We start from the raw sequence: 23,935 nt of genomic DNA, 5'->3' as shown, positions 1-23,935 counted from the left end.
GGGCTCCAAAGAGGCATTAGCTGAAAACAATGCGTCTGCAAGGCCCAAGCTGGAATTTTCTACTGTTTATCAAAAACGCGACTTTCAGAAGCTTTTTATCTAATTCAGACACTATTTTAGTTATTTTATTTAGTTATTAGTTCAAGTCTTTTAAATCCATAGGATAATATGAAGGTTAGGGTTAAAACATTTCTGATTCTTTTGCACAGTCAGCTGACTGCCTCTCCACACTGAATAGTTCATTTAAAGCTATTCTTAACTGTAAGGTTTTCATTCTCGAACGATAGTAAGTTGCCAGAAATTGAATACATGAAACTAATTTCAAAAAAGCTTGGTACCCTGACACACGACACGCCAAGACGTTATTTTTTATTTCTACAAAGTGAGTCAGAAAATGACCAAAGAAACTCTATTTTGATGCCAGTTCCATCTGTGTCAGCAAAAGTGATTCTCATAAAGCATTTTTCAGAAAAGAAGAGCAACTTCTGCTTCTATGTTCATGAAGGAAGTTAAACGCAACTAAAAGTATTTTATTCTCGAAGGAAATCACCAATATTTGCAGGCTTTTATCTTTCTCTTGTCAGCAGAGCTAGTTGAGCTTAAATAGATTTGTTCTTAAGAGAAACAAATCCATTTAAGAAAAATATTAAGACATATTCACTACTCAAATTAATATGCTGTTTTTTGGTTCCGATTCCTTTGCTTTAGTCACGTTTTCAGTTCAAAAATTAGATGTGAAACCTGTGATTTACTGTTGTGTCATTTATGCAACATAAAACAAATGATTAAACGACAACGAAGGTAAACAGTCACTTATACAGAATAATACATTTAAACATAATATACACATAAAATATAACTGTTAATGAGATTTGTGTTCCTTTCATCTCCACTTGTTTATTTGTATGTATTTTTATTTACAGGTGGGCAAAATGTAGCTTTTTTTGTGTGGGTAAAAATACGATTGTTTCAATAAAATCAAGCCGCACAAATATGTGCAGTGAAAAAGAAACATTAAAGCGACACAAGTTTGAAGCAAAATAGTTTTTGTAAATCTTGAGACACAGAAAAATGTATTCTGAATAACAATTGCAGTATTTTCAGAGAAGAAAATATTCCTTTCTGAGTGTTTCAGAGAAGCCGCAAAATAAAAACCAAATCTCTGTGTATTAGTGAAGCGTTAAACTGCTCTCCGTCACTTAAATTTATGGAAACTCTCGTTGCCGTAGATGTCCTCAGCTGCTGTGATGTTTTCATAGTCAAGTTCGTCTTCATCCACATCACTAAAGTGACGGCTGGCGTGTTGTTGCTGTGACCTCATCACTATGGAGTCGTGGTTCTGATACACCTGAAGGAAACAGCAGATCACATTTCATCAGCACACGATGCGACAAAGACGATTTCATAAAGACGCTTCGAAATACACAGATGTGCACTGCTGTAGTAATGCTTCGATCTTTGTCCTCGGTTTCACTTCATCTGAAAACATCTGAATGTTGTGAAAAAGTTCAATATTTTGTCAACCTCTCATTGCAGAAAATGAAAGTCACACAGCTCAATTACTCATCCCGTGAAATATTTTAAGCCCTTTTTTCTTGTAAATGTTGACTATCATGGCCTGCAGCTGATGGAAATCCAAAATTCAACGTCTGAAAGAATTAGAATGTTGTGAAAAATGTACGACATATTCTTATAAAGTTGAGTGGAGGGAATTTTTAGACATTTTTGGAAAAATGTCTAAAAATAGCTCATGTTTTTTTTTTTTTTTTTTTTTTTTTGCAAATTACGTATCTTTGGTCAGACTGATGTTAAACTTCATTGTGCTTTATAAGACTTTCTAACACTGCAGATCACCCTAAAAACACAGTTCCCCACACAGAGACAAGGAAGTGGCAGCATTATGCTGTGGGTTCATGCAGGCGGTTAAGGGGACGCGGATCAGAGTTCATGCATAGACGGACGAAGCATCCAAGGGAATCCTGGGAAAGCCTATAAGTTATTATTATTCCAACAGTACCAAAAAATATTATAACATAAAACTTTAAGTTTGTATTGCAAGCACAAAAACTTGTGTCCACAGATGTGGCGGAAACGTATTTTTAAGATTGATCATGGTTTGGCCTAAAAACTTTGGACAGCAGTTTTCTTACATCTTCTCCCCTGCACGTTTCCTGCACTTCCACAAAGTCGAGCTTTTTCCCGTCTGCAACGACGGCGACGTCTGGAACTACATCACTACAACAAAAATAATAAGAAAACATGCTTATCATTAATAACATAAATATAAATACTTAAATAGTTAGAGGAACTGGTCATAGGAAACATGACTGAGGGCTGAGCTGTAGTACTGAGTGCTGCATCCTCTCAGCAAGAATATTTCCTGTTTCAATACAAGTAAAGCAGATTTTTCTGTCTATAGTTTATTTCTTTTAGAACATTCATTGATGTTCTCCAGGTTCTTTCTCTCATTGCAAAAGCTGCTGATTGTAACAGCATCTAGTGAATAAAAAGTGGATAAAGAAATATGTTGCCACAAATTGAAGGTAGAAATAAAATTTATTTTAAAGTCAAACTGACAAATATTATAGAAACATAAAAATTTCACCATAACAATGTAACAGGTTTAAAATACTGCAGATATAATCTGCATTACTACCTTCAAAATTTAAAAAGAAACAGAGGCTGGTTCATCAAAAAGCTCTTATTTATTATGATGTGAGGAAAGTTAATGTAAGAAAACAAACTGCATCATTAAAACAATGATCAATTAGCATCTAAATCTTAAAACTAGTTAGAAATGTATAATAATTTCCTCTGCAGTGCATTTCATCATTTTGCTTTCCGACAATCAGAACAAAGATCTTCGTCTGTAACAAAGAGCTGGCTTTGCCAATCCTTCATCTCCTGTGTTTTACATGAAATGGTTGCAGTAGATTTGCTCAGTTTTCGTAGATTGCTGTGTATTCATCTGCATCTCCAGAGAGCGATTCTGTGCGCTGCGTCCTCTTCTGCTGTGAGAACATCGCATGATTGTTGTACATCTAAAAAAGAAGAAATAGATTACAATGGTTGGCGTGGGCGAGTCAGGTTACTGTCAGGTTTAGTTTAACATTAAAATGCAACTCATGTTCGAAGCCCTAGTCCTCGATGCGGCTGTCGTGAATTCGAGTGTTGACTTGATGGCCTTTTGTCTTCCTTCATTCTCACAACCAACTTTCCTGTCTGACACCTTTCAAATTAAAGCCTCCGGAGAAAACAAACTCTTGAGAAAACTCCGGAGTAATGTAGCACTGTAATTGTCATTGTGTAAACTAATATTTTCATATAAAAACTTCTAAAGTGCCGCCTCATGTTGGTACTGGACCGTGTACAAAAAACCATTTGGACTTTGGTTTTCTTACATCTTCCTCACTCGTCACGTCTTGTGCATCTACTGCCTCCAGTTTGCTTGTGTTCATGTCGACTGCTGCTTCAAGTGAAACAAAGCAAATGAAAATAAATTAGCTTTTGTGCACATTTGCCTTTGTTGAAAGCAAAGACACGAAGCTCACCTGTCAACTGGCGACGTTTGGTCTTGCAAACTTTGACCAGGATGATTATCAGTATCAGCAGCAGAACAGGAAGTGCAGCGAAAAGCCAGTACAAAGCTACAGATGAAAGTCACAAATAAAGAGTAAAACAAATTCAAGATGAAATTACTTGACTTTCTCAAACACATTAGCCTTAAAGCACCATGCTGCTACAAGTAGGAAGGACTATTAGACAGTCCCTGAAGTCTACATGCTCCTCTATCGCTTCTTTTATACAGTTAGTCTTACTCTGATAATTCTTGAGTTGTAGTTTAGTTTAGAAACTTCTTAAATAACAAATGCTTTTTGCATATGATCACATGCAAAATGTGTTTTTTTCCAGGCTCTGTATACAGCTGCCACTCATAGAGAAGTGAGGTGGTTACCTGTCAAGGGAGAATAATAATTACTCAGAACAAATGGTGTCTACTGTTGAGTGAAACTTGAGCAAATGTTTGTGTAGAAAATGTTAAAAGTTTGGGTGCTAAAAAAGTGAGATGGCAGCGGGAAGAGGTAATGACTCCCCCGTCTTTTTTGTGTCCAGTCCTGGGTGTTTGGACAAATATTCCACATGGGAGTAGAGACACCATGTGTCGGTTCTGGAAGAGGCCATAAAGAGGGAGGAGTTTTGCACAAAGGTTTGTGGTGTTTCATGATGATGCTTAAGTGTAGAGATGAGATATAGTCCTTAAGACTAGCCTGCAAAATGAGCAAAAACCTGGTGGGACTGTGCATGTGTGCTAAGATCATTTTAGGAGCTGCTTCTCAGTGTGTGTGTGTGTGTGTGTGTGCCTGGGAAACACAGTATACTTCCACTTTACTAAGAAGTCAGGAAATAAAACCAATATTTAATGTTTAGCATTTCTTAAAAATCAGAAAGTAACTCAATGGGTGTTTCTTTCTGATACTTTAGACATAGGAAACGGAATAAAACAAGCCAGATTCAGAGTTTTATGCGTGAATGCTACACCAATAATGAAAGAACATTACTGAGTAACACTACGGAGTCCATGCCTTCCTCTTTACGAAGCCAATCCTAGAACATGGGGCTGGTTTTTATCAAGTTATTTCCAGCTTGCACTAGAGAGCAACCAACTCTGATAAATACACACCATATATATACATGCCAGATATGAATGTGGGGCTCTCTGCCACAAGCTCGGTTTCATTTCATCATCTCACCTTTTATTACGGACTCCTCTGACACACCACGCTGTTCTTCTTCGTCTGCGACGAGTAAAACACCAACAATAATAAACTATTAGTTCATCACCACAATCATCACGTCAAAACGTCTGGTTCTGTGCAAGCAGCTCATGCTTGTACAATTTTCAAACTATCTTAGATTTATGATCTGCTTCATGAATAAAAGCATCATTATTACATTCAGTTTAAAATTTTAAAAGCAATAGGGTGGCCTCAGTGTATCATCATGCTCTTACCTACAGTCAGATGAAACTGGGTGTAGTTTCCAACGCTCCACTCGGGGTCTGATCTACACCAGTATGTCCCAGAATCCTCTGCTTCAGGTTTTGTGATCACCACAGAAAAAAAGGTGGTATTAACACTATGCAGTGTGAATCTGCCTTGGTAAGTCATGTATGTGCAGTTGCTGCGCTGGTCTCCTTTGCAGAGGAACATCATGTTGTTGCGATGATGACGTGGATAAGGACACTGGAAGGTCACCGCACGTCCCACAATGAAACTCACGTTCTTTGACTCCACACAGCACCACTCTGACAAAAAACAACAAGTCACACTCTTCTATGACAATTGATCTCAACAAAGGTAGTTAGTTTGACTTCTCACCTTTGACCTCTAGTTCAACAGCAGAGAAAACATCAAATCCTGAGATTCTCTGGACTCCACAAAGATACGACCCAGAATCCTTCAGGGTCAGAGTGGAAATGGTCACTGTGAATATTCTTGACTTCCTGTCATCAGAGAGTCTGAATCGTCCATTTTGTGTGTTGTTAGAGTTGATCACTGCCTGCTGTCGACATGTGGAGGGCCGGTTTCCTCTGCAGAAGAACTTCAGCTTGTCGACAGACTGAGAGTCGTACGAACAGCTGATGGTCACTGAACCTTCCTCAATACTTTGGGTTTTATTCACCGTGTCGCAACATCTGTCTGATAGGAAGAGAAGAAAGTCTGTCAGGTAGTAAAAGTATAACTGTACAGTTTACCAGAAACATTTGAATTAAATACATCAGCTTATGTAAAGTTGATCACAATCTATTAATTTGAGTGCATTAAAATTTTTTTTTTAAACTGCAAAAAACTTAAAACAACAAGTGATATTTAATGCATGCCTACTTGCTTATACAGTAATACTTGAAATATACATTTAATTAAATATAATTTCTTTTTTATTTAAATGATCAATTATTATGTGTGTAAAAAGTCCAGATGTTTCTTTTATTTACATTGTTTGATTAGATTTCAGTTTTTTAAAAGTCTGTCTGACTTCCTGAAACTTCCTGCTGTGTCTCAGTTTTTCATTCTATTGGAGTTTGAAGAACAGCAAGTATATCTGGATAGACTTAATATAAAATGTTGCCATGGATGTTGAACCTTTAAGGAACAAATCCTCATCTAAGCCTAATCAATGATGAACAGCTGCTCACAAACAGGGCAGAAAAACCTGCAAGACCCTGAGAGTCTTTATAAACTAGGAAATATCATAAATATGGCAACTGTTATATCTATGTCCACGTTCACACTGATATATTTATGATCATTTAATATTGACATATCTTCATAGAAGTTATTGATAAAAACCAAGTAAAATTTAACTGTGTTGATTCTGTGTTCACATAGTTTTAATTCCCTTGCTTTCCTTCCCAAAGCCTCAAAGTCTTTCACTGTAATTCAACATTTACTGTCAGTGTAAATTAGTTCTGACCGTCTGATTTCATTAAGACAGAATGAGGGAAGCTCAAAATGTTGCATCTCAGAGTCGCTTAAAACCGGAAACATTTTTGCCAAATCATCATTGTCTGTTTGTTCTGTAAAGTTCAGTCTATTATGTTAACTCAAATGTTTAACCTGCAGTTAAAACTATTTACCTTCTCTTACTTCCAGCTTTACTTCAATGTAGATATCTATTGCTCCTTTTATGTTCACTCCACACCAGTATGTTTGTTCATCATCCCAATGAAGATCATAAATGGTCACAGAGAAGATTCTTGATGTTTTGTCATCATAGGTGGAGTATTTGGTCTGATTTGTTTGTGATCTTGTTAAAACATCGTTATTGTCACATGGGTCTTTACACAGATACTTCTCATTATTTTCATAACCTTCGTCATATGAACAAGGAACATTCACGTCTCTTCCTTTGTATCCAAACACACGGATCAAACCTGCAACACGACTCACACAACACACAGCAGCTGGAAACAGGAGAGAACAAAAATATAGTTTATGCAACTAACTTTAATTTTAAATTATTGTCTTTTGCAAAAAATAGAAATTCTTAGTCTGACTCCTCAGCAAACTGTAAGTATATAAATAGAAAAGGCCACATCTATAAAAGACAATGGTTAGATTGTAAATGTATTTATTTAAAAGCAAATAGAAAATCAAAAGTAGTATGTCAGCGACTGCAGAGGGAGCCATCTTGTCTATTTGATTTTATACTACATTTTTATGACGTTAAGATGACAAAATCTTCCCTGCATTTTAAAGCCACTGGAAACAGTTTAATTTATATTAGTAGACAAATTAATACTAAAACTCACCAGATAAGATGAAAAACACGATCTGGAAGCTCCACATCTTTGCACTACTGAGGACGACAAACCAAACCAGAAATAACATTGAAGTGAAGCATGAAGTATTTCAAGGAAACCACATTGATCTGATGAGTTCAGCCCTCTGCACAAACATCAGCAAAACTCATGAGTGAGATCTAAATGATAATTTCCTCTTTTTTTCAAATAAAGAGTTAGAGGAACTGGTCATAGGAAACATGACTGAGGGCTGAGCTGTAGTACTGAGTGCTGCATCATCTCAGCAAGAATATTTTCTGTTTCAATACAAGTAAAGCAGATTTTTCTGTCTATAGTTTATTTATTTTAGATCATTCATTGATGTTCTCCAGGTTCTTTCTCTCATTGCAAAAGCTGCTGATTGTAACAGCATCTAGTGAATAAAAAGTGGATCAAGAAATATGTTGCCACAAATTGAGAGTAGAAATAAAATTTATTTTAAAGTCAAACTGACAAATATTATAGAAACATAAAAATTTCACCATAACAATGTAACGGGTTTAAAATACTGCAGATATAATCTGCATTACTACCTTCATGATTTAAAAAGAAACAAAGGCTGGTTCATCAAAAAGCTCTTATTTATTATTATGTGAGAAAAGTTAATGTAAGAAATCAAACTGCATCATTAAAACAATGATCAATTAGCATCTAAATCTTAAAACTAGTTAGAAGTGTATAATAATTTCCTCTAATTTTATCATTTTGCTTTCCAACAATCAGGAAAATGTTAAAAGTTTGGGTGCTAAAAAAGTGAGATGGCAGCGATAAGAGGTAATGACTCCCCCGTCTTTTTTGTGTCCAGTCCTGGGTGTTTGGACAAATATTCCACCTGGGAGTAGAGACACCATGTGTCGGTTCTGGGAGAGGCCATAAAGAGGGAGGAGTTTTGCACAAAGGTTTGTGGTGTTTCATGATGATGCTTAAGTGTAGAGATGAGATATAGTCCTTAAGACTAGCCAGCAGAAATGAGCAAAAACCTGGTGGGACTGTGCAAGTGTGCTAAGATCATTTTAGGAGCTGCTTCTCAGTGTGTGTGTGTGTGTGTGTGTGTGTGTGTGTGTGTGTGTGTGCGTGCGTATGTATGTGTGTGGGGGTGTGTGTGTGTGTGTGTGTGTGTGTGTGCCTGGGAAACACAGTATACTTCCACTTTACTAAGAAGTCAGGAAATAAAACCAATATTTAATGTTTAGCATTTCTTAAAAATCAGAAAGTAACACAATGGGTGTTTCTTTCTGCTACTTTAGACCCAGGAAACGGAATAAAACAAGCCAGATTCAGAGTTTTATAAGTGAATGCTACACCAATAATGAAAGAACATTACTGAGTAACACTACGGAGTCCATGCCTTCCTCTTTACGAAGCCAATCCTAGAACATGGGGCTGGTTTTTATAAAGTTAATTCCATCTTGCACTAGAGAGCAACCAACTCTGATAAATACACACCATATATATACATGCCAGATATGAATGTGGGGCTCTCTGCCACAAGCTCGGTTTTATTTCATCATCTCACCTTTTATTACGGACTCCTCTGACACACCACGCTGTTCTTCTTCGTCTGCGACGAGTAAAACACCAACAATAATAAACTATTAGTTCATCACCACAATCATCACGTCAAAACGTCTGGTTCTGTGCAAGCAGCTCATGCTTGTACAATTTTTCATCTAACTGGATAAAAAGAATGAATTTGACATTGATTGAAGTCCACTTTTCCCTGATAAGTCTGTTTGAAATGTGTTTAAATAAGAAGAACTTCAGTATGGTTAAAACCAGGCCCATAAACAACATGTTTCTTTGAGGTTGCTCTGTTATACTTCTTGAAATCGACTGCAAATTAAGTGTCTGCTTTGGTCCAGTTAAGCAGAACTCTTTAGATTGCATTTTTGGAGAAGAGAAGATATCCACACATTAAATTTGAACACGTTGAATATGAAGGCGAGAATGAAAGAAAAAAAAAAACAGTTTCATTTCCCCATCTCACCTTCCACTTTGGGCTTTTCAAGCAACATGTTGTTTGTTGCTTTCACTGCAACAAGCAACATGCCAATTCTAAGAAAATGCAAGTTTTCAATACAAAACATAAAAACCATGCATCCATTTTGGTTGTTAGATTTTCAGTTTACGTTTGTATCGCCGTGCTCTGAACATTGTGCAGTGTGAATATACCTTTATAAGACATGCTGCTCTGGTTAGAGGAACATCATGTTGTTACGATGAACACTTGAAGGTTGCAGCATGTCCCTTAGTGCCATGCTTCAAAAATCTGACCCATAATCTTTCAGTCAGATTGAAAGATGTCACAGTGAATATTGATGACTTCCTGTCATCACTGGACACTGAGCCATCCTCACGAACACATTTCAATTCAAAGCTCCAGTTTATTCACATTTATTCTATCATTTAGATGTGCAGTTTAGAGTTTAGATATTTCTCACACTGCTTACACCTGTCATGTTTTGTTCATTTTTACAGATACAATTGCGTTTCCTCATTTGTGCATAGTTTGACATTGTGAGATAATTATTTTATTTTGCTGGTTTAGCTGTTTGTCCTCCTTTCCCTTTTTTTCACCTCTGACAAATGAAAATTGCTCTGAAATAAGATCTAAAAAATCTAATCTGAGTACTTAAATAAAGATTCACATTAATTTAGGCTTAAATAGTCCATTGAGAATTATTTCATATCGTCCCACGACCCCCGCAGACGAAGCTTTGGACGTCCTCTAAAACATCTGCAGCTGATGTGTCTGCAAACCGAAGCTTCGATTCTTTATCTGGAAACTTTTCTCTCTGAAAAAACAAAAAAAGACGCATACGTTATGGAATTGATTTATGTCAATTTTTGTCTTCACATTGAAGACAAAAACAAGCTCACCTTTCAATGTTTTGTGACATTTATTCTTGTAAACTTTAACTAGGACCAATGTCACCATCAGCAGCAGTCCAGCAGCTAAAGCAAGCAGGGCATAGAAAGCTGGATCTGAAAGTTGGTGGAGAGTCGCGTCCATGATTAGAAAAAAGAGAAGAGAAACGTTTATGCACATACAACGCTATTTCTCAAACACATTAAAATAACAACTTAGAGTGTTTGAAGTGAGATAATTAAGGCTTTTAGGCATAAATCCAGGTGGTTTGACTTGAACATGTTGTCACATCGGTTTTAGGAGGAAAAAACACCTTCACATAAACTCCTGAGACACTGATAAAGGCTTCATCCTCTACAGAACCAACTACCTGGATTTATAAGAGTTATCTTCTGCAGGTCACTAACAGAACCTGAAAAATTAAACAAAGGATCATAATGAGCAGAGGTTTTGGTTTGAGCTCTTTTCAATAGACATTAACCAACCAATCTGTCTCCAGATTCTAACCTTGGACAGCAAAATAAATACTGTCTAGTTGGCAAAAAAAAAACAAATCAACCAAATCCTTCAAACAATCCACTAAAGCCAAGAGATGACGTGTTCAGGATACACTTTTCCCCGATGGTTTTCTCTACATAGTGTCACTTATTTTTCTGTTTTCATGCAGAAAGCATCTGCTCTCAGCTTCCGCAGCAAACACAGCATCACCCAAATAGACTGACATGATCTCATGCAGTTGGTGATGGAGCTGGCAAACAGTGGGGATTCACTTATTCTGTAAGTTTGTGCGAACCCAAGAGCACTTGAATCCCATTCAAGCTGAATTTTGGCTGAGTTTAAATTGTTAAATGTTTTTACACCTGATGTACAAAACTGAGGTTGTTTTCAGTGAGGTGGTTTCTGTAGATGCCTCTCTCACCTACAGAAAGATGAAAGCGGGTGGAGTTTCCAACATTCGCCTCTGGGCCGGAGCCACACCAGTACGTTCCAGCATCTCCTGCTTCCAGCTTCGTGACTGTGACAGAGAAAGAGCTGGAGGAAACATTGATCAGAATGAACCGACTTTGATCCATCATGTTTGTGCAGTTGCTGGCTCTGTCTCCCTTGCAGAGAAACATTGTGTCATTGGGATGCTGGGGTGCATAAGGGCACAGGAAGGTCACACTATGCTCCATCACACCACTCATGTTCTGTGACTTTGCACAGCACGACTCTGCTGAATGAAAATAGAGACATTGGTGTTTTTTATTGGTTTTTTTTTTTTGAGAGAAAATAGGATGAAATCACAAAAATCGAGGTAGCCTGCTTGGGTTCTCACCTTTGACCTCTAGTTCAACAGTATAGAAAACATCAAATCCTGAGATTCTCTGGACTCCACAAAGATACGACCCAGAATCCTTCAGGGTCAGACTAGAAATGGTCACTGTGAATATTCTTGACTTCCTGTCATCAGAGAGTCTGAATCGTCCATTTTGTGTGTTGCTAGAGGTGATCACTGCCTGCTGTCGACATGTGGAGGACCGGTTTCCTCTGCAGAAGAACTTCAGCTTGTCGACAGACTGAGAGTCGTACGAACAGCTGATGGTCACTGAACCTTCCTCAGTACTTTGGATTTTATTCACCGTGTCACAACATCTGTCTGACATTAAGATAAACAACAATATAAAAAATAACCTCCTCTTTGAGCATAAAAACAATGCTTAATTGAAAGAAACAAAAAACTCCTCAAGGAATATTGTTATCTTTGTTTGCTGTAATTTATTCCAATTTATTCATGTCTATTTATTTATTTATAATGCAGTAATAAAGCATTACTGCTTTATCAGTATCAAGCAGTAATGGAAGCAGTCAGTGTGTGTATCATGCCTAGTTATAACTTAAATAAGTAACTAATAAAACATTATTTAACCTGCATTACTCAATGAGTACATTAGACACCACATCTAAAAACGGTTATTGTTTGACATGTTTGAAACACCAACTTCAATATTTACCTGCTTTTACTTCCAGCTTTCTTTCAATGCTTATATCTTTTCCTATCCTTGTCACGCCACACCAGTATTTCCCAGCGTCATGAAGTCGAAGGGCAGATATGGTCACTGTGAAAACTCGGGTTGTTTTATCGTCGTGAATGGAGTATTTTCCACTGCTTCCTTGTGACGTTGTTATAAGAACATCGGCGTAACGACAGTTGTTGTTGCACAGGTATTTCTGACGACCCTCGAATCCCCGATCGTAGGGGCAGGAGAGGTTCACGTCTCCGCCCTCATATCCAAACACCTGGATCGAACCTGCAGCGCTGCTTACAGGTGCTGGAGAGAGGAAACATTAACATGCTTTATTTTTTTAAATATTTTTACTTTAAAAGATTGTTTTCTATCTTAATAACTCAATACCAAATGTATCTGTATGTTTCCATGAGTACATGGAGTACCTTCAGTCAGTTCCTCAGAAACCAGTGGTGTTGTGGTTTTCATTGTGGTGCTCTGATGATAATCCACTGCCAGGAAAAAGAAGAAAAAAACTGTCAGTGCAGATTTTATGTTTTTACAGTTAAAGTTAAACCCGAAATGATTCATACTCCTGGGAGATTAAACATTTAGGTCTAAAGAAAGTAGTTAAAGTTTAGAAGTGTGCTTCTTCTTCTTAGAGGAAGCCATGGTGCTGCGGAGAAATCTCAACTTGACTCTGACAGAGAATCTGAGGATGACGGCAAGGAGGATTTCCAAAGAAATGGAGCTCATCAAACATCCAGTGGAAACATGTCAAAAGCTGGTCAGCAACTTTAAAGTCAGCTTGGCTGCTTCAATGCTAATAAAAGGTTTTCAACCTTGTTAATAAGAAGAGTAAAGGTTTCCCACATGGTGTGTTTTGAATGTAAATTAAAGCATCTAAATTATTTTGTTCAAAACTGACACACAGTTCACACTGTTTCATTTCTTGTCAGCAGCTGATTTTGTGATTGTCTGGGAAAAGCTGTAGAAACAAAACCTGCCAGAGGTAATAAACACTTTGGGTTTACAGTTGTATATAAATAGAAATATGATTCTGTCGGTAAATATTACACACTTGTAACACTTGTGGTGATTTCACTAGCGACTTTCTGATTGCAATATTATTCATAATCACTTCCTGAAGTATGAAACGCAGAAAGCCAGCAGCAATCTCATAAACCCTTGTCTTTAATATTCAGGTGATAATTGTAGAGCGTGTGCAGTTTTGTTTGTGCGGCCTCTCAATATATCAAACACACACAGTACCTTTATCCTGTTCCTCTGATGCTGGTGGTGTGGTAGTAATGCTGCTCTGATGCTGATGCACTGTTACAGAAAATAAAACAACTCAATTTTAACACATTGTATTTTTTTTTTTACCGTGATCTTTCGTCTACAGTAGCCAAACATCTCAGCACATTCAGGTTAAGTGAACTCTGAGCATTGAAATTTCCACACATGGTCAGATGATCTATGAAAATAGAAACCAAAGAGGAAAAAAATAACACAAAAAACGTCAACACAAATGCACAGTTTCAAACAAGGAGCACAGTGAAAGCATAAGATCCCCTCTGCCCCGTTTCCTCATGTTTTTCAAAACCTCACCGTCTGCGACAAGATCGAAAACTTTGAGGGCAATTGAAGAAGGTCAGACATTGTCATTTGCTAAACTTACCATTCCTGCTGCAACAAGGAGCCTACTGAAACCGTTCTCTCTGTTTTGTGTGTGTGTGGCCTGGTCTCTCTGTTTTGTGTGTGTGTGGCCCGGTCTCTCTGTTTTGTGTGTGTGTGGCCTGGTCTCTCTCACCTTCTGTCGTGATGCTAGGTGGCAGAACCTCGAGGTTTTTTTCTCCTCTTGCATTTTGTTCTTCTTTTTTCTGTCACAACCCAAGAAGTAAAATGAGGCCAACTGTGTAAAAACAAGAGAAAAATGCAGCTCATGCTGCAGCATCAAGGTCGACAACAATCAATCGAGGACATCCGTGGCATCAATGTTAATGGATCTAAACTGTACATCATAATTTTATGACATATTTTAAAAAAAATTATCAAGCTTAACTAATTTTTGATGATGTTATATTTGTCACCTGTGGGTTTTTTTTTTGTCAATTCTACCCAGATTTCTTTCATTAAGAAATGTTCACTTAAAAGAATTTGAGGTAAGGGTTTCATCTCTCACCTTTGACTCTAGTTCAACAGCAGAGAAAACATCAAATCCTGAGATTCTCTGGACTCCACAAAGATACGACCCAGAATCCTTCAGGGTCAGACTGGAAATGGTCACTGTGAATATTCTTGACTTCCTGTCATCAGAGAGTCTGAATCGTCCATTTTGTGTGTTTCTAGAGTTGAATCACTGCCTGCTGTTGACATGTGGAGGGCCGGTTTCCTCTGCAGAAGAACTTCAGCTTGTCGACAGACTGAGAGTCGTACGAACAGCTGATGTTCACTGAACCTTCCTCAGTACTTTGGATTTTATTCGTCGTGTTGCAACATCTGTCTGACAGGAAGAAAAAAACTGTTTTCTACAGCAAAAGTTACACAAAAATGCAATTCTAAGAAGCAAGAGACAGAAATGTAGAAATCTTTGAAAACTTTGACGTACGCGTCCAGGCCAGAAATAGTAGAATGTTCATATCATATGTTTTAAGTTTTTAACAATTAAATACTGAAATAATATGACAGCAAACAAAAGCACAAATCTCTTATTGTATTGTTTGTTTCATTTGAACTGAAACAAATTTATGATCTAATACAAAACATTCAAAATTTTGATGAAGTTTCAAAATGTGCTTCAAACAATATGAGGTAATATTTTGCTGTTGTTCTGTTTTAGGCAATCTGTGTTCAGTCGTATCAATCTTATTCTCTTCTACGTGAATTTTGTTTTTAAATCATGGCTCATTTAAGTGTAACACTCTCCAGCTGCCATCTTTGTGCTTTATTCAATCAAAAACATCTTATGTCTATATTTCAGCTGCTGTTGTGGTCATAGTCTTGTTCAGTTCGGCAGCATAACTGATCAATGAATTATTTAAACAAAAAAAGGAATCAACGTGGATCATCCATAGTTTTTTTTTTTCTTACTTCTCCTTCTTCTTCTGCCTTTAATTTGTTGCTTTGTCTTATTTCTAAAGACAATCCGTTCAATGTAGAAATGAAATTAGTAGAAAAGTAATTTATCATTCCCGAGTTTTCCACCATCCACCTTGACACACACCGACCTCCCTGATTCAGCTTTTTTCTCTGCATCTACCAGTGAGCTCATACTTTATCATTCGTAGGATTAAGAGTTTGATTATTTACCTGCTTTTTACGTCCAGCTTTACTTCAGTGTAGATGTCTTTTCCTGCTCTGGTCACTCCACACCAATATTCCCGCGTCCTCCAAACGAAGACCAGAGATGGTCACTGCGACGACTCTTGCTCTTTTGTCGTCGTAAACGGAGTATTTGGTTTCATTTTCTTGTGAGGTCTTGATGAGAAAATCACTGTAGCCACAGCTGTTCTTACACAGGTACTTCTGGTATCTCTCATATCCTGGATCGTACGGACAGGAAACCGTCACATCGCTCCCCTCGTATCCAAACACACGGATCAAACCTGCGGCGCCGCTCACACAGCTCAGAGCTGCTGCAGAGAGAAGACAACATTAACTGAGTTTTCAAGTATTTTCTCCTCTTTAACATTGTGTATAATTTTTTATCATTTTCAGATCTGTTCCCATGAAATAAATGCAATGAAAAGCTTGTTCTTTTTCTATTTTTCTTAATCACCTGGCAGAAATATTTGTTTTGAAGAAACTTGTTTGGAGAAAATAAATCAACACCCAGCAAGACAATTTCCTCAAAATCAAATTTTAACTTACTGCACACATGAGCTGCAGGTTTTGAAGGTTCCACATCGTTGGTGAAGACAAGAAACTGAAGCAAAAACCAGAACAAACAGCAGTGAGAAATGTTTCTGAGGAAGCAGTGAGTCAATGAGCAAACAAAACATTCAGAGCACATTTGGCAGATTTAAATCAACAACTGAGCCGATTTTACTTGGTTTTGCTCCAGAATTTGCATGTATTTCACTCTTTCAGAGTCATTTCAACAACAGATTGAGTTGCTTTCACTCTTTCAGCTGTTAGATGTCAAGAATCCACAGGTGGCAATCCAGAGCAACAGCATCACCTTGTGGCCACTGCGGCTTTTATTCATGTATTATTTATATATTTTTACTGTCGGCTGGATTAACGAGCCCATGAATGGAATATTGAAGCAGCTATTTCTGTCGTTGTACCTGAACGTTGCAACAGGAAGTTATTAATCATCATTATTTCACACACACACACACACAGCACACACACACACACACACACACACACACACACACACACACACACACACACACACACACACACACACACACACACCTACTAAGGCATGCTACTCGGTTTTACTGACATCGTGGGGATTCCTACACACATCTACATCCCAGAATAACACGCGACCCAAACTCTTGAAATCTGCCTCTGAAAATACAATCATGAAGCACTTTCATCCCTAAAGCTTCCTGAATGACCCAAACCAAGAACGTCTGGTTCTGGAACTCAATAAAAGGATGTATAAGTTCATACATAATCTCTCTTCTGCTTTTGTTTTCCTATGTTTGGTAAACAGTCACAGCAGTAAATTGTCTGCGAAAATAAAAATAAATAGAAAAAAACATGAATAATACATGAATAATCACGATAAATGAATAATAATTAAAAATAATGGTGGATAAAAAGCTTAAGACCAAATGCAAAATTAAATCATATACAAATCTATTAGTCTCATGTTAAATAAATACAAAATATTACTTTTTATTTAAGTATTTTATATCAGCTTGAGTTATGCAGAACTGATCTGATCATTGCTATGGAAACGATCAGAAGCAGACGTTGCGGCTGAAGTCCAGTGAGGTCACTGATGAGGTCACTGATGAGGTCACTGATGAGGTCATAGATGACATTTACATCACAATAGATCAAAGAGGTTCTGATGCTTAAAAGATTGAATCTGAAAGCATCAGCCAGAAGAAGATACTGGAGCATCAGAGTAGAGCATCATCATTACACAGCAGTCATGTTTGGCCTAGCTAAAGCATTCGTCCCTTTTCTCATCCCCTCGGTTGGGGGAATTGGCTACGCGGTAACCACCAGCATGCAGAAGCTCACGGATCAGTACTTTTCCGGAAGGATTCGAAAGAAAACGCCGATCAACGTGGAGAGGAGGATTTGCTCTGGAAGGGTCCAACACCCACTTCCACAGAACAGACCGACCCGAGTGGGACCTCGGCCTCTATCCCTTCAAGGACCGACCGTACAGAGGACGACACCGCTGCCTCTGAGCAAACCTGCCCGGCTGGGAGGTTTGCTCAGAGCAGACAACTGGTGTGGTGGACTCTGTACCAGACAGTCCTGAGGGGATTCCGACTGTCGACGACGAAAACTGACCCGGCCGGGGAAGTTTGTTCAGAGACGGCGGAACATGAGGGCGAGGGAGCGGTTGTAGAGAAGTCTCCCCCGGCTGGGGAAGACTTGTCTGTGACTGACCTCGCGACCAAAGCTGTGGCTGACGCCACAGAGAAAGCTTTGGTTCCCTGGTCCCATCGTTGGCCCTTCTTTAAATTCTCCTCTCCGCTCGTCTTACACAGGAACTTTTCCAATAAGATGTTCCCTGGCCGAGGAAGCTCAAAATACTCTGTCTGCAACAATTTCCGTTGGCCTGGAGATCGATTGTCCCCCGGAGAGGAAAAAGAAGAAGTCGGCTCAGCTTTCCCAGGGACAGAGGGACGGCATTGGTGGGCCATGGACTGGCGGACGATGGACTCCGCTACAGCTGGGTGGACGCTGCTCTCCAGAGCGTCCTGAACCTGGGCGTCACACGGAGGTGTCTCGCTCAGGAAAGGGACTTTCTGGAGGCTTCGTCCATCCCCAGTTGGACGAGGCTCATCCTCTCTGCGGTCCGTGACCCCGGCAGACTTTTTGTACGGAGGACCTTTTCCCCGGTGTTGATGGAGCTGAGCTGAGAGAGGTGTCAGCCATCGGACCTGGGAAGGGACTTGATATAAAATGTTTGTTGGAGTCGTCCATGGTCTGCTGGACGCTTTCGGAAGTGCCACAGATAGGGAGTTGTACAACAACAACTCTTGTTCTGTCTGTGGCACGATGTTTTCTTGAGCTGCTAAACAACGGCTCCCTGATCTCCCTTCCACCGGTGAGATTTCCAGCCAGCATTGCAACGCTCTTGTACTACTGGCTGGATGTGCGGGGGAAACGCCGTTGCTCAGTGTGCGAGTCGGCCTTGGAGAGAAAGCACTGCCTTACTAACAATAAAGCGTGCTAGTGTTTTTCCTCCACAGGCTGACCAGGAAACACCGGATAGTTTCCAGTCAGGTCGTGGATGTGCCGGCCAAATGCAAAGGTGGTACTGAAAGGTACCACCTGTCTTCCGTTGTTTGTGGGGGATCCGAGCCGACCCACTTCTACACTTATGTAGTGAAAGGGGGACAACTAACCAAGGCCCACAAACCAGAACGTCTGCAGTGTGGACTTCACTGACTGCACTGAGGACATTTCCACTAATGGATTCATTTTATTTACGAAAAATTGTAACATCTGTGACAGTTATACGGCCCCTCGTCCGGAAGATGATGAAGGTGCCTTTGGAGAGAAGCCGAAAATATTAAATTCAAAAGAAAAAGAACCCAGAAGACCTACATTTATGGGACAGGGAAGACCACTGGGAGGGAGGACCACTCGGAGAGGAGGACCACTCGGAGGGAGGACCACTCGGAGGGAGGACCAATCGGAGGGAGGACCACTCGGAGGGAGACCAATCGGAGGGAGGACCAATCGGAGGGAGGACCAATCGGAGGGAGGACCAATCGGAGGGAGGACCACTCGGAGGGAGGACCACTCGAAGGGAGGACCAATCGGAGGGAGGACCAGTAGGAGGCGAGGACACGGAGGGAGGACACGGATGGAGGACCAGTAGGAGGCGAGGACACGGAGGGAGGACCAGTAGGAGGCGAGGACACGGAGGGAGCACATATATAAACATACACATATAAATAGCGAACAGCGAACCCTAATTTAGTTCCAAAAAGAACCTGCAAAAGGTGAAATCCGCGATTTTTCATTATGGAGTATTTATAATGGATTATGAAATAATTATGAAAACAAAACCTTTTTACAGACGGAAGCATTTGTTTAACAAATAAAAGTAGTGAATAAACGTACTGTAAAATGATCATCTTAATCACAAATACGAACGGAGGCTTCAAATTGCGAAGATCAGAACCGAACCACCGCGACCAGAGTTATTGGATTGAAGCGGGTGAAAATGCAAAATGATTGTGAAAACAAAACACAAAGTGCAGAAGGACAAATAGACTCGCGTGTTGCAGCTGCATCGTGTTTCGTTCTGTCGCGGTTTTTTCTTCCAAAGTCCTCTGTGCAGGTGAGTTTTTTCGTGAGAAGAATAAAGTGATTGGTAGTTTTTTTCTTTGCAAACGTAAATTTGGCAAGCTGTTTTCCATACGTGTTTCATATTAAAATGCGACATTATTGACACACATGTAGAGAGAAGCGAAGAGACTGTTTAGCCAATCAGAATGCAGAACACATTGCACGATTAAAATCCGTGAAGCAGCGACACCGTGAAACGCGCATAGGGAGGGTTCACTATATGAATAAATATGATATTCATACACACACACACACACACATACATATATATATATATAATATATATATCTATCTATCTATCTATCTATCTATCTATCTATCTATCTATCTATCTATCTATCTATCTATCTATCTATCTATCTATCTATCTATCTATCTATCTATCTATCTATCTATCTATCTATCTATCTATCTATCTATCTATCTATCTATCTATCTATCTATCTATATAATAAATAAATACATAAATATATATATATATATATATATATATATATATAAAATAAATAAATACCTAAATAAATAATATATATATATATATATATATATATATATTATATATATATATATATATATATATATATTATATATATATATATATATATCAAATAAATAAATACATAAATAAATATATATATATATATATATATATTATATATATATATATATATATATATATATATATATATACATACATACATACATACATACATATACACACACGTACACACACACAAATGTCACTGCAGGTTTGCAGCAAATTATTGTTTAAAACTTAGTGACAAAATCATGTGTGAAGAAAGTCGAACTAATAATAAACATGTTTACCCGATAAAGCAGCTCACCTTCTCAGCCGTAACCTCAGCAGTCAGGATTCATCTGCATTAATGCTTGTTTTGCTCTGGGGATCGACGGAGTTGAATGAATTTGCTGGCTGGGTGGGAGAGGAAGGGATCTCTCTGGAGGTCGAGGACACGGAACTGGAAGTGGGTCTGGACTACAATACAAGCCAACAGCAACATAACAGCCATGTCCCTCTCATAACATGAATCTATGTAGCAATGATCATTTTACTCAAGTAAAAGAAAAAGGTACAGTTCAGTGAAACTACTCTTATAAGTGCCTTTTTTCCAAAAAAAGTTACTCAAGTGAATGTAACCAGCACTACCCACTTTTGAACATAACACTAGTTGGTCACCTTTTAACTAACAGTACCTGGATCCAACAGCATTAATCAACTCAGTCAGTTAGTTTGGGAGAAACAGGTTACGACATGTTAACAATGGATTAAACAATTTTAATTGCTTAACAAAGTGACAGAAGGCACAGATGCTGAATCAAATCAAAGTAGGAATAACATCGTTTCCCACTCTGAGGTAAAAATAGCAAACAGCGTACAGTCCAGGGGGCACGGCTGAGTCCGAGCTGGCCCAGGCCCGCCCATGTCGCCGGGCCTCTGGGGTGGAACATCAGTGGTAATTAGTGACCTGTTCCTTTAAGAATGCCAGGAGGAAGACAAAGAGAACATAATGTTTGGGCTCCAAAGAGGCATTAGCTGAAAACAATGCGTCTGCAAGGCCCAAGCTGGAATTTTCTACTGTTTATCAAAAACGCGACTTTCAGAAGCTTTTTATCTAATTCAGACACTATTTTAGTTATTTATTTAGTTATTAGTTCAAGTCTTTTAAATCCATAGGATAATATGAAGGTTAGGGTTAAAACATTTCTGATTCTTTTGCACAGTCAGCTGACTGCCTCTCCACACTGAATAGTTCATTTAAAGCTATTCTTAACTGTAAGGTTTTCATTCTCGAACGATAGTAAGTTGCCAGAAATTGAATACATGAAACTAATTTCAAAAAAGCTTGGTACCCTGACACACGACACGCCAAGACGTTATTTTTTTATTTCTACAAAGTGAGTCAGAAAATGACCAAAGAAACTCTATTTTGATGCCAGTTCCATCTGTGTCAGCAAAAGTGATTCTCATAAAGCGTTTTTCAGAAAAGAAGAACAACTTCTGCTTCTGTGTTCATGAAGGAAGTTAAACGCAACTAAAAGTATTTTATTCTCGAAGGAAATCACCAATATTTGCAGGCTTTTATCTTTCTCTTGTCAGCAGAGCTAGTTGAGCTTAAATAGATTTGTTCTTAAGAGAAACAAATCCATTTAAGAAAAATATTAAGACATATTCACTACTCAAATTAATATGCTGTTTTTTGGTTCCGATTCCTTTGCTTTAGTCACGTTTTCAGTTCAAAAATTAGATGTGAAACCTGTGATTTACTGTTGTGTCATTTATGCAACATAAAACAAATGATTAAACGACAACGAAGGTAAACAGTCACTTATACAGAATAATACATTTAAACATAATATACACATAAAACATTACTGTTAATGAGATTTGTGTTCCTTTCATCTCCACTTGTTTATTTGTATGTATTTTTATTTACAGGTGGGCAAAATGTAGCTGTTTTTGTGTGGGTAAAAATACGATTGTTTCAATAAAATCAAGCCGCACAAATATGTGCAGTGAAAAAGAAACATTAAAGCGACACAAGTTTGAAGCAAAATTGTTTTTGTAAATCTTGAGACACAGAAAAATGTATTCTGAATAACAATTGCAGTATTTTCAGAGAAGAAAATATTCCTTTCTGAGTGTTTCAGAGAAGCCGCAAAATTAAAACCAACTCTCTGTGTATTAGTGAAGCGTTAAACTGCTCTCCGTCACTTAAATTTATGGAAACTCTCGTTGCCGTAGATGTCCTCAGCTGCTGTGATGTTTTCATAGTCAAGTTCGTCTTCATCCACATCACTAAAGTGACGGCTGGCGTGTTGTTGCTGTGACCTCATCACTATGGAGTCGTGGTTCTGATACACCTGAAGGAAACAGCAGATCACATTTCATCAGCACACGATGCGACAAAGACGATTTCATAAAGACGCTTCGAAATACACAGATGTGCACTGCTGTAGTAATGCTTCGATCTTTGTCCTCGGTTTCACTTCATCTGAAAACATCTGAATGTTGTGAAAAAGTTCAATATTTTGTCAACCTCTCATTGCAGAAAATGAAAGTCACACAGCTCAATTACTCATCCCGTGAAATATTTTAAGCCCTTTTTTCTTGTAAATGTTGACTATTATGGCCTGCAGCGGATGGAAATCCAAAATTCAACGTCTGAAAGAATTAGAATGTTGTGAAAAATGTACGACATATTCTTATAAAGTTGAGTGGAGGGAATTTTTAGACATTTTTGGAAAAATGTCTAAAAATAGCTCGTTTTTTTTTTTTTTTTGCAAATTACGTATCTTTGGTCAGACTGATGTTAAACTTCATTGTGCTTTATAAGACTTTCTAACACTGCAGATCACCCTAAAAACACAGTTCCCCACACTGACACAAGGAAGTGGCAGCATTATGCTGTGGGTTCATGCAGGCGGTTAAGGGGACGCGGATCAGAGTTCATGCATAGATGGACGAAGCATCCAAGGGAATCCTGGGAAAGCCTATAAGTTATTATTATTCCAACAGTACCAAAAAATATTATAACATAAAACTTTAAGTTTGTATTGCAAGCACAAAAACTTGTGTCCACAGATGTGGCGGAAACGTATTTTTAAGATTGATCATGGTTTGGCCTAAAAACTTTGGACAGCAGTTTTCTTACATCTTCTCCCCTGCACGTTTCCTGCACTTCCACGAAGTCGAGCTTTTTACCGTCTGCAACGAAGGCGACGTCTGGAACTACATCACTACAACAAAAATAATAAGAAAACATGCTTATCATTAATAACATAAATATAAATACTTAAATAGTTAGAGGAACTGGTCATAGAAACATGACTGAGGGCTGAGCTGGTTCTGAGTGCTGCATCCTCTCAGCAAGAATATTTCCTGTTTCAATACAAGTAAAGCAGATTTTTCTGTCTATAGTTTATTTCTTTTAGAACATTCATTGATGTTCTCCAGGTTCTTTCTCTCATTGCAAAAGCTGCTGATTATAACAGCATCTAGTGAATAAAAAGTGGATAAAGAAATAAGTTGCCACAAATTGAGGGTAGAAATAAAATTTATTTTAAAGTCAAACTGACAAATATTATAGAAACACAAAAATTTCACCATAACAATGTAACAGGTTGAAAATACTGCAGATATAATCTGCATTACTACCTTCAAAATTTAAAAAGAAACAGAGGCTGGTTCATCAAAAAGCTCTTATTTAT

General features: G+C 38.2%; 1 protein-coding gene and 1 pseudogene across 1 annotated transcript; both read right to left on the bottom strand.

Moving 5' to 3' along the window:
* LOC129367177 (polymeric immunoglobulin receptor-like) overlaps positions 1-9,357 on the bottom strand; it is a 21,480-nt pseudogene extending 12,123 nt beyond the window's left edge.
* Positions 9,358-11,065: 1,708 nt separating this feature from the next.
* On the bottom strand, positions 11,066-21,149 carry LOC129367176 (uncharacterized). The gene is made up of 9 exons (XM_055041477.1): positions 21,104-21,149; positions 17,670-18,260; positions 15,575-15,837; positions 14,013-14,082; positions 13,472-13,531; positions 12,646-12,711; positions 12,206-12,523; positions 11,530-11,850; positions 11,066-11,427 (listed from the first exon to the last, which is right to left on the bottom strand). Exons 1-9 carry the CDS (start codon positions 21,147-21,149, stop codon positions 11,066-11,068), a joined length of 2,097 nt encoding a protein of 698 aa, XP_054897452.1.
* Positions 21,150-23,935: the final 2,786 nt, after the last annotated feature.

The sequence above is a fragment of the Poeciliopsis prolifica genome, unplaced genomic scaffold, assembly GCF_027474105.1.
Source record: "Poeciliopsis prolifica strain line A6 unplaced genomic scaffold, Auburn_PproV2 SCAFFOLD016, whole genome shotgun sequence".
NCBI classification, from domain to species: Eukaryota; Metazoa; Chordata; class Actinopteri; order Cyprinodontiformes; family Poeciliidae; genus Poeciliopsis; species Poeciliopsis prolifica.
The sequence above is the reverse complement of the archived record's forward strand: the minus strand, read 5'-3'. Positions and strand labels throughout refer to the sequence as shown.

Excerpts from the sequence above, each read along its gene's own strand:
- LOC129367176 (XM_055041477.1), bottom strand. The coding sequence starts at position 21,149 with ATGGGCGGGCCTGGGCCAGCTCGGACTCAGCCGTGCCCCCTGGACT. Across the intron at positions 18,261-21,103 it reads TCAGCCGTGCCCCCTGGACT|CTCAGCTCCATCAACACCGG; the intron begins GTACGCTGTTTG and ends CACCTCTCTCAG. Across the intron at positions 13,532-14,012 it reads ACCTAGCATCACGACAGAAG|TGCATCAGCATCAGAGCAGC; the intron begins GTGAGAGAGACC and ends TTTCTGTAACAG.